Genomic DNA, 13,174 nt, shown 5'->3' on the forward strand with positions numbered 1-13,174 from the left:
AGAGCAGGGAGCAGATAACTGGCTGGGGTATACTTGTATCCCCACATACAGACTTGGGAATACTAGAGAGACCATGGCCCTGATCTGCAGGCATCGCCTCCCGTGGCGCCACAGACAGGCAGCAGGTGGTCCGCTACCCATAACGCTTAACGGTAGATGAAGACGGGCCACCTGCCGGACTGTGCCTGGTGCCAACAGCAGGCGGTGCCAACATCGTTTGCCACCTAAGCCGCCTCAAAGGGAGGATGAGGGCCAGAACATGGGTGGGGGAGAGAGAGGAGAGAAGACAGGGCCCTTGGTCTCAACCTACAGTAGGAGACCTTGGAGTCTGGTGGAGGCAATGGCTCTGCCTCGGATGGGGGAGGTAACACTACCTACAGAATCTACAGGGGAGGCCTGTGAAGCCAGGACTAAGGCCTGAAGAGCCAGCTGGACAAGACAGGTGGCCCCTGGCCCGAGGGTCCAACCCAGCTATAGGGCTCACCACCTGTCTCTGCCAAGCCAGCAACAGACGGCTCTCAGGAAAAAAATAAAAATTAAAAAAAAAAAAAAGTCCTTTTTGTTCAAGCTGAGCTGGCAATAGGTCATGGGAGGAAGGCCACATGACCTCCCTGGTGTGGCTGGGTGGCTGTCTGGGCTCTGCACAGGGGGCTGTTGGGCAGGTGACAGTCATGTCTTGGCAGCCTTGGCAGCTGCCTTGCAAAACATCAGATCTAGATGTCAACCCTCTGTCCCACTCATTCCAGACTTTCTTCCTCACCCTCCTCCATAGCTGCGAACACCCTTCATGTCCTCTCTGGCTTGGCTCCGGCACACACTGAGTCCTGCCCTTCACCAGCCACCTGTGTGCACAGGTTCCTGGTGGGGGGTCATGTGTGTGAGTTGGTGTGAGATGATTTACCCACTCTTTGCCAAGCTTGCGCAAAACAGCCAAGGGACAGAGAAAAGTCGTCGGGACATATACATTCAACACTGATGTTACCTATTTCACATCATCCAAGGGTCCTTTCCACACTCAGCCTGTCACGTGGGCTGTGGGTTGGCCTCCTGGGGAGGAGGTCCAGCTCTGATCTGGCTGGTGCCTTTGGTTTTGTGTTTTTGTTTTTATTTTGTCTTGAGACTGGGTCTTACAATGTAGCTCTGGCTGTCATGGAAATCACTCTACTGTGGACCAGGCTGGCCTCAAATTCAGAGAACCACCTGCCTCTGCCTCCCAAATGCTGGGATTAAAGGCATGCACCACCATCACCTAGTTTGCTCAACCTGTACTTACTCACTGATGAGAACTTACCAATATCCTGGTCAAAATCTGAGTCACAGATGAACGGCCCCAGCGCTCACTCATTAGGTAGCCTACCTCCTTGTCTAACCCAGGATATGAGTCCATGAGTCACTGAAGCCAACATTCTGATGCTGTTCAGGTAAAAGCAGATGCCAGCCTTTCCCAGGGACATGCTCCCACAGAGTGATGGCTCGACCTGCCACACTCAGCTCCATGTTGCATCCCAAAGAGCAAAATCACAGCCGAGTGTACTGTGTATTTTCACATGTGACCTTGCCCAGGCTACCAGCCAAGGCAAGGGGCAGGAAGACGACAGATACCTGGACCCCACCCGTAGTCCACAGGAGCCTGGCAATCCTGTATGCCATTTTTCCTTTATCTACGATGTCTTTATCTCTGATGCTAACAACATTCTATCTTCCACTGAGACTGTAAAACCGCAGAACAAATAAACAGAACCATGGGAACTGCTGAAGAGATGGCCCAAGTGAGTGGTGGGGCATCCCAAAGATGACTTGGCTACAGATGGGCCCCTGTCCAATGGCCTGACAATGGCCAGCCCCCACCCACGCCCTTTCCTGTCCTTGCAGGAGGTTTGCCTTAAAAAGTTGGCAAGTGAAGCCCCAGGTTGTAATCTGCGGTCCCCCCACTGCGCCCGCCTGTTTTCATTACGGAGGGAAAGAGCATCAGAGCCGTGTTTATAACCCCCTTTTAGATAACAAATCACATTTTCTTTTCGCCTGCGAGTGTGTTGAATTGATATTTTTCCCCCCTCAGTTTAATGGGTTTGTGTGTTCAGGAATGATCTTCATCAACCGAAACTCCTTATTGTGTTTGATGTAATGTCAGCTTTCATTACATGCGTCTGTGTGAGCCAGGCACAGGGAAAGGCTGAGCCCCCTGGAGCCTGAGCCCTGCCTCAGCCCCCAACCCAGGCCTGTCATCCTAGATGGGTGGGTGGGTGGCAAGTCCGGATGAGGCTGGAGATGAGTTGGGAGAGCGGGTTGAAAGGCTGGGTTTAAAGCCTCCTTTGTCCCTGCCCTGGCGTCCCTGTCTGGCTCACCAGGAGTCCCACACATTGTAGACACCTCTGGAGGTACCTCGGCCTAACATTCCTGTTCAAGCAGCATGCCAGGCATTCAGTCACCGATCCGGAATGCTTGACTTCAGTCACTATGTCCCATAGCCAGTAGCCTGTACAAAAGACAGCCTGAAGAAGACAGCCTAACACTGTCGCCTTAAACATTCAAAAATACTGACCATCTACAACCATTAGCCACAGACCTAGCATCTGGCCCAACCCTCCCCTGCAGGCATAAGGAAGCTCTGAGAGAGTGTGGTTCAACCCTAAAGTCACACAGCATGCCCTAGCCAGGCCTTGGTTGGGCGGGGTAGCCTGTGACTTCCACCCCCTCCCCATGGGGTGAGTGCAGGGGTCTGTGCATGCTGCTTTGCAGGCAGGTCCTCAGGAACAGGTCAGGACACAAACAGCCCAGGATGCGCAAGGAACCTCTGGCAACCCTAAAGGATTTTGTTGTATAAAATAGCTGAGGAACACCTAGGGAGAATGACTTGGACAGTGGCCCTGGCCCTGGAGCCCACCAGGGCAAAGTGGGATGCCCTCTCCTGGGCGAATGGCACTTGCTGACACTAGGCTCACCTTCTGGCGGCCTCTGTCAGCTGCACTCGGTTCTGATTAAAGATCATTAAACATGAAATTAGCCCGTTTGTGTTACGGGTCCCTGGGGTGGCGGGTGATTATGACGTGCAGATGGCCAAGAACACAGGCGGCAGGCAGGCATTGGCCAGAATGGGCAGGCAGGCACGTGTGAGTGAGGGCCACAGGCAGGCACACGGGCCCAGCTTTGTTTATTCCCACTCCTGTTGTGTAAACCCCTTTGCATTTCACAACAAATCACAGATAATTAATAAGTACAGGCTGGTAATGAGCAGGCTTTTTAATAGAAGAAATTGGAAGATGCCGTGAGAAGTCATTATTTCGCTGTTGCCCAGGCTCTGCTCTGACTTTCTATCTTCCTCACTCCCTGGTCATGTCTCAGCCGACCTCTCAGCAGCCAGGCTGGCTCTGACCCTGCCCTCAACCAGCCTGCAGGGCAGTACCCTATGTCAGGGGTACAATAACCTTCTAGAACATGTGAAGGACCTGAAGATAGGCCTTAGGGTGGCGGGAGCAGGGTGCCAGCAGCAGTGACTCATCCCACTTTTCCTGGGGTAGCTTTGGGTGGGGGAAGGGACCGTATCAGTCCTAGAGGAATCCAAGGAGCTGTTTGAGGCCTTGGTGGACCTAAGGGCCCGGGCTGCGTCTCGGGAGCCCCTGAGCTGTGAGCACTGAGGCTTCTTTCTCATCACCAGGAGGAAGACATCATGTACTATGATGCCAAGGCTGATGCTGAGTTGGTAAGTGTCCCGCCTTTGCTGTAGAGTACAGGAAGCCTCCAGAGCTGCACCCGGAAGAACTGAGTCACAACAGTGTCAGCTGTAAAGTGGGTGTTATGGTCAGCACTCACCATTTTGAACTCAACCATTCCGAGTTGTGGTGGGTCAGACCCTCATCTCCCACAAATCCCTAGAGGCCCTTGACCCTCCAAGGCTGTCTTCATCATCAATGTGGGCTAAATTTCCTTCCCTACACAACGTGGAACAGGCTGGCTCTCCCTCTCTGGCAAGGTGGTAAAGTGTTGGCCCTCAGGACAGTTCCAGCATGAGGGGCTCTCTGAGCACCATGGGAGTATAGGGGAGGGGGACTAGTCCCGAGGGCCTTCCTGGGGGTAGGCATGTAGGAGTGAGGCATAGTGACATCTAGGTCCCTCCCAGGCTCCCTTCCCTTGGGACTTGGGAAACAGTATCAAGCTTTGTAGAGGACCCATAGCCTGGCCTCACCAATAGTGAGGCCCTGCATCGCTTGGTGGCCCCAGACACAGGCAGCTCAGTTCCAACATCTCTTTTCATATGAGGCTCAACTCAGCTACGATAATCTCCCAGAAGTGATAACACTGGCCTTAAACCACTCTATCTCCATATCCCATGGGCTCAGGTCTGCTTGGGTTAGCTTGGAAGGTGGTGAGGTCTCCCTCGTGAAGAAGGAGTGGATGGTGTTCAGTGAACTCATCGGTGTCTGACTTGGGGTGACACAGTGATACAGTGTCTAGCACTGATCTGTGTTTACCAATACCGAAAACCCAATGTCCAGTGTTCCATTTCCTGGCCTGGAGGTTTTCTCGGTCTGGAGCAGAGGTAACCCATGACACCAGGAGGTGGAAGGGCTGGAAAGGAGACCTGTGTGGGAAGCCACGGTGCCAGTTTGGCCCAGGAAGCCTCAGAGAGGGCAGGGGGCCGAGGAGAAGGAGGGGTGGGCTGAAGCAGGTGCGCTTCCCCTTGGCTGAGCTCCGTGGCTCCCGGAGAAGTTGCTAAAATTAAAGCTGGAATCTGAAATTCAAATGAAGAGCGAACCTTTAATTAGACCCTGAATCTAATTCCTTACCCCCCTCGGCAGCGGGCTGTAATTTTAGCAATCAGTGCATTAAATATAAACCAGGAGACTACAGTGGCCCGCTGCACTGAGCTCCTGGGCTCGGGTGGCACTGAGAGGCTCCCTGGGCAGCCTTGTACCCAAATCCCGACCAGGACACTGTTCTCTGCTCCCAGCAGACCCCAGCTCTACCTGGGACCCCATCCTGCCTCTAAATGCCTGATGCTCTGGCCCCCTACCCAGCAGGGGGATTGGAACTAGCCAGTTGACGAGCACTGCTCTAGGCAGAGCTGGGCTACGATCAGAGAGGCCAGAAGCCACAAGCCTGGTATGAATAACAGCACGCACGCACTCACTGAGGCTCCTATTTGTTGTGTTGTTTTCTTTTTCTTTTTCTTTTTTTTTTTTTAAATCTTTGCCAGAGGTACAGTTAGAGATCTTTCTAGACCATTTACTTTTAAATTACCAGCCAGAAGGTGGGGGTGAGAGGGAGAGAAGGAAAAAGTTCCCCAGCTGAAGGCTTATCAGAATGGAATCCAAATGTCACATTAGTTGGGAAAGTTGGAAGATTACATTTTCCAGCGCCCTTCATCTGCTGCTGACATTTGGGGGCTTTCTTCTCCCACACCTCTCCCTCCAAGTGAAGCCTGCGTGCGTGCGTGCGTGGCTTACGCCTCCCAGACCGCTGGCTCCCTGCTCCAGCCTGTGTGCTCAGCAGCTGCCTACTCTGGCATAACCCAGCACCCAGGGGCATTTCAGGAGCTTCCCAAAGTGGGCAGGAGGTGGGTGTGCCTGGTGGAGGGCATGAAGGGCAATCGACAGCCTGCATTTTTTTTTGTCCAAAACCTTCCCTGGAAGACGGGTAGGACATAGGCTCAGGTCACTTCAGAGCTGTGTCCTAGGATGTGGCCTGTTAGAAGAAAGCAGCCTGGCCAGTAACCTAGAGACTGAAATACAGTAGGGGTGGGGTGCGGGGCTGAATGTCTGGGCCACAGGAAGCAGCAGAGGAGCCGCCCTGCAGATCCATAGGGAAGAAACATGAATGGAACCTGAGCTGAACAGTTCAGGTTCAGGAACTGAACAGTCGAAAGGGTCTTGGGTTGGGGAACAGGGTGTGGGAGTATGGAACATTCGGTGTGTACTGCCTCCCTGTCTAGTGTTTTCTCCTTCCCCTGTGCTCTCTTCCTTCCTTGCTCGTACACCTGCGCTGGAGCCTGCCCCCCCCCATGGCTGCAGCCCCACTCTGTAGCCGCAGCCCCATTCCTGCCAGCCTGTGGTGGTAGGCGGTAGGGGGGTTGCACGGCGCATGCCCAGCCTGCCTGGCCGAGAGATACCGTAATTGGCACCTGTCAGGCAGCTGCAGCTCGTTTTAGAAAATCAACGGGGGCCTTTACAGTCCTTTACAGTAGCAGGCACGGCGAACCCTCCCTCTGTAGGTCACCTGGTCTCTGTGCTAGCCCCACTCAGCTCTAGAGCCGCTCTGCTACAGGAGATGGTGGCCCAGGAGGGGCTAGGGCGGCTGGTTCCCGTTTTTTCCCTCTGTCTCTCTCTGCCCTGCAGGGAGTGGGTGGGGCTCAGAGGGGAGTATGGGGTATGGGGCTTCGAAGCTGCTGAGGCCCCACTGTAACTGCACAAGGCGTGCCCTGGGAAGCAGAAGTCTGCAGCCATGCCTGCTAACTGGCTCTACCGTTTGCCTCCTCCACTGACAGTTGCTTCGCAAGGATGTAGAGAAGGGTCATTCTGGTTTGGGCCTTAGCTGGAGTTTGGCAAATGACTGGTGGACACGGTGGGCAAGGGCAGGCAAATTCACAAGCCTTCTGGGTGAGGAGTCCATAGGTTGTGCCCACGTCTCTCCGTCTGTCTCTTGTCTCTGCAACAATCTCTGTCTCACCTGCAAGCCTAACCAACCCCACTCACCATTTTCCAGCCCTGATGCGGGGTGGGGGTGCTTTCCGCAGGATGACCCTGAGAGTGAAGATGTGGAGAGGGGATCCAAGACCAGTGCCTTAAGGCTGGACTTCGTCCAGGATCCAAACTTCAAGAACAAAGTCAACTATTCATACACGGCTGTACAGATCCCCACGGACATCTACAAAGGCTGTGAGTGTGACGGAGGTGGGGACAGCCCTTCTCACCCGAGTGGGAGCAAGGCCCGCTCCCCAGGCCTCCCCAGGTCCCCCGCCTCCAGCCAGTCCCCTGCACCCAAGGGGTCAGATCTTGAAGCACAGCCTCCTCCCTCCGCTGGTGTGGTCTAGAGCCAGTGTGTACACACACCGCACACATACCTGCACATCTGCCTAGCTCCTCACCGCTGGGCTGAATCCCCCCTCAAAACAGCTCCTTACCACCCTCGGTTTTCTCTGCCTCTATTAGAAGCGCCTGGGAAACTCCAGCATAAGGTGGAGATTAAGGACAGCAAACCAGCTGCCATGAACAGACACAAACCAGGTTAACCCACTACGCTCCATGGCACAGAGCTAAAAGAGTGGGAAATAGTCCCTGGCCTGGAACGGCCAGAGGGTGTGTGTGGCGAAGGGGAACCAGGAAAATGTGGCCAAGGTGCCAGGTCCCAGGGGTGGGCCGGCTTTGCACAGTGGGGAAATGGAGTCATTACCGCTTCAGTCCACTGCTCCTCATCCAGTGCTCGGCTTTCGACTTCTTCTCCCTACACCGCTCCAAATCCTTGGCAGTTTCCTCCAGCGGTAGATTGAAGGCCCTGGTTCTGGCACAACCATGAGGAGCACCTACAGATAGGACAGTGTCAGAATCCACTGAGCTGGGGGCGAGGGGGGTACCTGGGAGGGCCCTACAGTCTACCAGGAACCCCCTGACACCCTCAACGTCAGCCGAGTCTCCTGGGTGACCTCGGGCCGGGTGGGGGAGCCCCCCCCCAGCAGCAGGCTGCCCGCAGAACACCTGCTGGAGCCACCGGAGGAGCACTATCACAGGCAGGCACGCTAATTAAAACAGGGGCCCCACCACCCTCCCAGTCACCCCTCGCTACCCACACAAATTACATTTTATATGTTTTTTATTTACTGTGTCACTTTTAATTAAATCTGTAATCGCCTGCCTGAGGGGGCATGGTCCCCATTTCTCAACTCAGTGTGATCTGAGAGTGTGTGCACATGGGCGTGGGGTGGGGGTATCTGCATTGGTGTGTCCTGCAGGTCCGTCCATGTGGCCACAGGTATCTCTTGAGGGACAGCCCACCACCAGCAGGGGTCACCCCTCTGCCTGAGGGACTTCCAAGTTTCTCAGACAGAGAGACTGAGGCAGGCGTGCCGTGCAGACTCACAAATGGCACTGTGTGAAACACTTGGAGGCCTCGTTTCTTTTTTTTTTTTTTTTTTCCTTCTTAAAAAGAAAAATAGAAAGCGTTCAACTCACTAGGCTTCAAAATCAGAAACAGGACCATGACACGGTGTTCAATAGGCAGAGCCAATGGTAGAAATAGGTTTTGTGTTCATATTGTGGTCAGTTGAGGGGAACCATGGAGGGGGAGGGGCGATGAAAGCTGAGGAGCAAGATGGGCCACAGCAGAGCCCACACAAAGGAAGAGCAGAGGGGTGGGCGAGGGAATGGCAGGCCCCTGGGCCAGAGGCAGGGCCTTGAGGGCTTGTCGCACACAGCTCGTTCTGAGGGAATCAAAAAGCCTTAAGAGAGCCTTCTCTGGCTGTCACCGGCAATCTCTGATGGGGATCATGGCGATAGTGGCAGAAGGGAAGCAGAAGAAAACTGGGAAGAAAGACTGAAATTAGAGAGGGCTGGCAGAGGCGGGTGTATCATTCCTCGTTGTTTTTTTTTTCTGGCTGGGGACTATGTATAGATAAAAACATGTACACATGTATGCGTGCACACAGACACTCAGACATGCCATGCAGACTTAAGGGCACCCTGGGTTATAGGACAAGCATGCCACCCAGGTTGGTCAATAGCCTTGCTCTGTGAGTGTGGGAGGGGTAGGCCTGGCAGAAGGGAGGTGTCACTCACATGCAACTACAGAGGTGAGGGAGCTGCAGGTAACTGGTGGCACCACATGAGAGCTCCTGTGTGCCCCTTCCCCATGGCAGCAAGTGTGTTGCTAGGGTAGGCAGGTTTGGGAGCAGGGGGATGGGGTTCCTGCACAGGGCTGGAAACACGGATGCCTGCCGAGGGTGCGGGCTGTATGTACGTGCACGAGCCTGGGTTGGGATAGGATCCCGGCCCCGGCCCTGCCCTTCCGCAGTCCCCACTCCTGCCCCTGCCTGCTGCTGGCCCCAGTTGATTAATCATGGAGCTGAGTGGCTTCCAGCTTATCAGGTACCTTAATAGCTGAATAATTCCAGCCCCATCAGCGGGCCCTTAATTGCTTTCTTGTGGCTGCGGCCTGGAGTGCATGCTGAGTGGGTGAGCTCCCGGGGGACCCGCTGCAGGCTCCAGGCAGCATGCTGGATGGGGGCCCAGCTCACTGTTCCTTGCCACCCAGGCAGCCCTTCTCCACGGACCACAGACCACAGCAGCCCTGCTTGCTCACTGAGGCTTGGGTGAGGGCTAGGTTGAGAAGTTCCTTTGATAATTTGGAGGAGGGAGGGCAATAAAAATCTTCCTGGGGGAGCTGGCATGGCCCCAAGCCAGCCTCTGGAAAAAAAATCAAAGAAAGCCCGGGCAGGCAAGAAAGCAGGCCACTGAGGTGCGAGGCTTGAGCATGTGACGGAGACGGGTTTAGCAGGGGCCGACCCGGAGCTCGCCACCCTAGCCTTCTGCCCTGCCCCCCCAGCTACTGTCATCCTCAATGAGCTTAACTGGACGGAGGCCCTGGAGAACGTCTTCATCCAGAACCGTAGGCAAGACCCTACGCTGCTGTGGCAAGTCTTCGGCAGTGCCACAGGAGTCACCCGCTATTACCCAGGTAGGCACACTGTCTCCCTGGCCCGTCCAGCACCATCTCCAAGCCTGCCCATCCTGAAGTGCATGGGGTACAATGAACTGAGTCATTCCCGGAACTCCCATCTGCTCCCGTCAGGCCCTCCCTTCGTCCTCTCTTTCCACAGCCACGCCATGGCGAGCCCCCAAGAAGATTGACCTGTACGATGTCAGAAGACGACCCTGGTGAGTGAGCGAGGAGGGGTCGAGGAGCGGCACCCCCTCAGCTCCCCCATCTCTCTTGCCTGCTCCCCTCCCTCCCAATATCCAGACCTCCGAGCAGGGCGCAGCCAGCTCTATCCAATTTTCATTTCACACATCGCTGCCACTGGAAAATGGATCCCATCACCCAGGCAAGCCGCCCAGCTGCCTCTGCCCCCCCCATATTGCCCCCTACCCAGTTCCCCTCCCCAATACACCCACTCAGAACTAAGAGATCAGACCAGTGAGGGAGTTCGCAAGGGCAGATAGAGCCTGTGCCAGCTCAGCCGGCTCCACCCTAATCATCTGATCCCTAGACACCCCTACCCTCTGCTCTGCCCCTTCTCACCCTGCTATGCCATGACCTTGCCTCCCTCCCCCATTCATACACAGCCAGACTCTATGGAGCCTCTTCCTGGGGCAGAGGACACAAGCCACTGAAGGCCTCTGCCCCTGCGGATCACCAGACACACACACACACACACACACACACACACACACACACCTCTTGTTTACTTAATGAAGTACCATGCAGTGCGAGGTCAGTAGAAACACACGACACATTAAGTGGGTAGAGGAAGGGAAGAGCCCTCAGGCCCCAGGGCGGCTGTCCCTAACTGAGTCTTCTCACCGGCAGGTATATTCAGGGGGCCTCGTCGCCCAAGGACATGGTCATCATTGTGGATGTGTGAGTGAGCACTGTGTGTAGGCTGGCGGGTCCGGGATGGGCGGGGGCTGGATTCTGCTGCCCGGGAACATGATTCGGGATGGACGGGAGAACCCTGAGAGCCCACACACACAACGCCCCCGCCTGGCTTCTAGGAGTGGCAGCGTGAGCGGCCTGACCCTGAAGCTGATGAAGACGTCCGTCTGTGAGATGCTTGACACGCTCTCTGATGACGACTACGTGAACGTGGCCTCCGTGAGTGCCGAGGGGGCAGGCGGGCTGGGAGCTGCTCACCCCCATCCAACTTGCTCCCGTGACAACCATCAGCTTTGTGCAACAGCTGTCCACTGGGGCTAGCCCGAGGCCACCACCACCATCCCCCGTTGTCCCCACAGTTCAACGAGAAGGCGCAGCCTGTGTCTTGCTTCACACACCTCGTGCAGGCCAACGTGCGGAACAAGAAGGTGTTCAAGGAAGCTGTGCAGGGCATGGTGGCTAAGGGCACCACGGGCTACAAGGCCGGCTTTGAGTATGCCTTTGACCAGCTGCAGAACGTGAGCCCCCACGAGTGGGCAAAAATGGGTGGCCAGGGGTGGGTGAGGGACCAGGCTTAGTGACATGGGGAGATAGATATGGCTGGCCTTGTTAATAGTGAACAGGCAGCTTAGATAGAAAGCACCATCTCCTGTGCGGGAGGAGGGCCAGAGGGCCAAGCTTACCTCCCAGGAGGGAGACCCGTGAGAGACCCAGGACTGCCTGACTCTGTGTTTACCCTTGACTAGTCCAACATCACTCGGGCTAACTGCAATAAGATGATCATGATGTTCACGGATGGGGGTGAGGATCGCGTGCAGGATGTCTTTGAGAAGTACAATTGGCCCAATCGGACGGTGAGCCTCATCCCCGGCGGGTGGCTGCCCTGAGCTGGGCCCCGAGCTGGGCCCAGGACAGGAGAGGGCCGTCCACAGGTGGCCGCAGCAATAACCCCATTGCCCGGCAGGTACGCGTGTTCACGTTCTCTGTGGGGCAGCATAACTATGATGTCACACCCCTGCAGTGGATGGCGTGCACCAACAAAGGTACCCCATGCCAGGGCGTCTGCCTGCTATGTCTGTCTGCCAGCTTCTCTGCTCCCACACCCGTTTGCTGATCAATCCATCTCTCTCTGCATTTGGGTAAAAGCTGAGTGTTACCGACAGTCTAGAATGAGGCTCCTTCCTCCACCCCACCTCCGCTGCTTCTTCAGACCCCTATGCTCTGTCCCCTTCTGTAGCGTTGGTCACTGTGCCAGGGCAACGGCAGGGAGCATAGAGTCTGGGGGAGAGTAACAAGACACAGAGCGCTGCAGAGATACCCCAGGGGCCATTACCCTCCTCCCCCGTGCTGTGGGTCTTGCTGTGCCAGTCAAGCCCACACCGCCTCTTTTTGCAGGTTACTATTTTGAGATCCCTTCCATCGGAGCCATCCGCATCAATACACAGGTGAGGTTGTGCAGGAGGCCATCCCTCCCAGGCCTTTGCCTCCCTCGGGGTTGTGGCTGTGCGCCTTCCAGCCACGGGATGATAGCGACCCCTGGTGGCTGCTGTGGCACATGGCAGCAGGTGAGAGGAAGCGAGCTGGGAAGGACAGTTAGGACCTTTCCTCGCCTAGGAATACCTGGATGTGTTGGGCAGGCCTATGGTACTGGCAGGCAAGGAAGCCAAGCAAGTGCAGTGGACAAACGTATATGAGGATGCGCTGGTAAGGCCTCTTGGGGGAGAAAGGGGATGGGTGGCCTTTCCTCAGGGATGTGCCCGCAGGGTCAAGACCCCTGAGGGCTTCCTTATTGGTATTGACCAAATGAAAGAAAATGATAGGTGGCCTGGCCCTGAACACTCAGAGTGGGGGCACGGCTGGCCGCACAGGAGACCCCATCCTCCTCTCCCTTCAGGGGCTGGGGTTGGTGGTCACAGGAACTCTCCCTGTCTTCAACCTGACACAGGATGGCCCTGGGGAAAAGAAGGTGAGGTGCCCAGTGGGTTATCTGGGGAGGGATTGGCATGTCTTTGGCCGGTCTGGGAATGGTGGAGGGATAGGGCACCTGTACAGACTTGGCAGAGCAGCTAACCGTGTTGGCAGCTTGGGGCCTTTAGTATGAGACCTGTCCAGGGGTTCCTCTGTGCACTTGACTCATTATAGTGTACCGTCGCGTTCCTTTGTGCCCAGAACCAGCTGATCCTGGGTGTGATGGGCATCGATGTAGCCCTGAATGACATCAAAAGGCTGACTCCCAACTACACAGTAAGCGTCCGCCCGCCCACCACCCTGCTCTGCTTTCTACGGTGATGCAAGCCAGGCTCAGCCGAGGAGACCTGGGGGGTGAAGGGCTTTCACAGGGACCTTTGAGAACCAAGAAAGAATTCCTAGGGGGCGTTTCAAAGCTGGAGACAGCATGCTTCTTGTGAATGATTAGTCTGGGACTGTGTCAGGCCTTGCTGACCTAAACATCCATTTTGCATGCTAATACTATAGAGTGAAAGCAGCTGCAGACAAATCACAAACATATGGGCCAGACAGTTTTGTTTCATTTTTATTGGTTGGATTTTATTTATTTATTTATTTATTTATTTATTTATTTATTTATTTATTT

The 13,174-nt window shown here is 55.3% G+C and overlaps 1 protein-coding gene across 8 annotated transcripts in view; it reads left to right on the forward strand.

Moving 5' to 3' along the window:
- Cacna2d2 (calcium voltage-gated channel auxiliary subunit alpha2delta 2) overlaps positions 1–13,174 on the forward strand; it is a 125,573-nt gene that overhangs the window by 98,216 nt on the left and 14,183 nt on the right. For all 8 annotated transcript variants that reach the window (XM_055629601.1, XM_055629602.1, XM_055629600.1 and 5 more), the window contains exons 5-17: positions 3,656–3,700; positions 6,731–6,872; positions 9,532–9,663; positions 9,806–9,863; positions 10,516–10,566; positions 10,701–10,800; positions 10,941–11,099; positions 11,328–11,435; positions 11,546–11,624; positions 11,977–12,026; positions 12,196–12,285; positions 12,476–12,547; positions 12,751–12,825. In XM_055629601.1, coding sequence (XP_055485576.1) covers positions 3,656–3,700; positions 6,731–6,872; positions 9,532–9,663; positions 9,806–9,863; positions 10,516–10,566; positions 10,701–10,800; positions 10,941–11,099; positions 11,328–11,435; positions 11,546–11,624; positions 11,977–12,026; positions 12,196–12,285; positions 12,476–12,547; positions 12,751–12,825 — 1,161 coding nt within the window. The remainder of the gene's footprint in view (positions 1–3,655; positions 3,701–6,730; positions 6,873–9,531; positions 9,664–9,805; positions 9,864–10,515; positions 10,567–10,700; positions 10,801–10,940; positions 11,100–11,327; positions 11,436–11,545; positions 11,625–11,976; positions 12,027–12,195; positions 12,286–12,475; positions 12,548–12,750; positions 12,826–13,174) is intronic.

Source organism: Psammomys obesus, unplaced genomic scaffold (assembly GCF_907164565.1).
Source record: "Psammomys obesus unplaced genomic scaffold, mPsaObe1.curated_primary_1811, whole genome shotgun sequence".
Classification (NCBI taxonomy): Eukaryota; Metazoa; Chordata; class Mammalia; order Rodentia; family Muridae; genus Psammomys; species Psammomys obesus.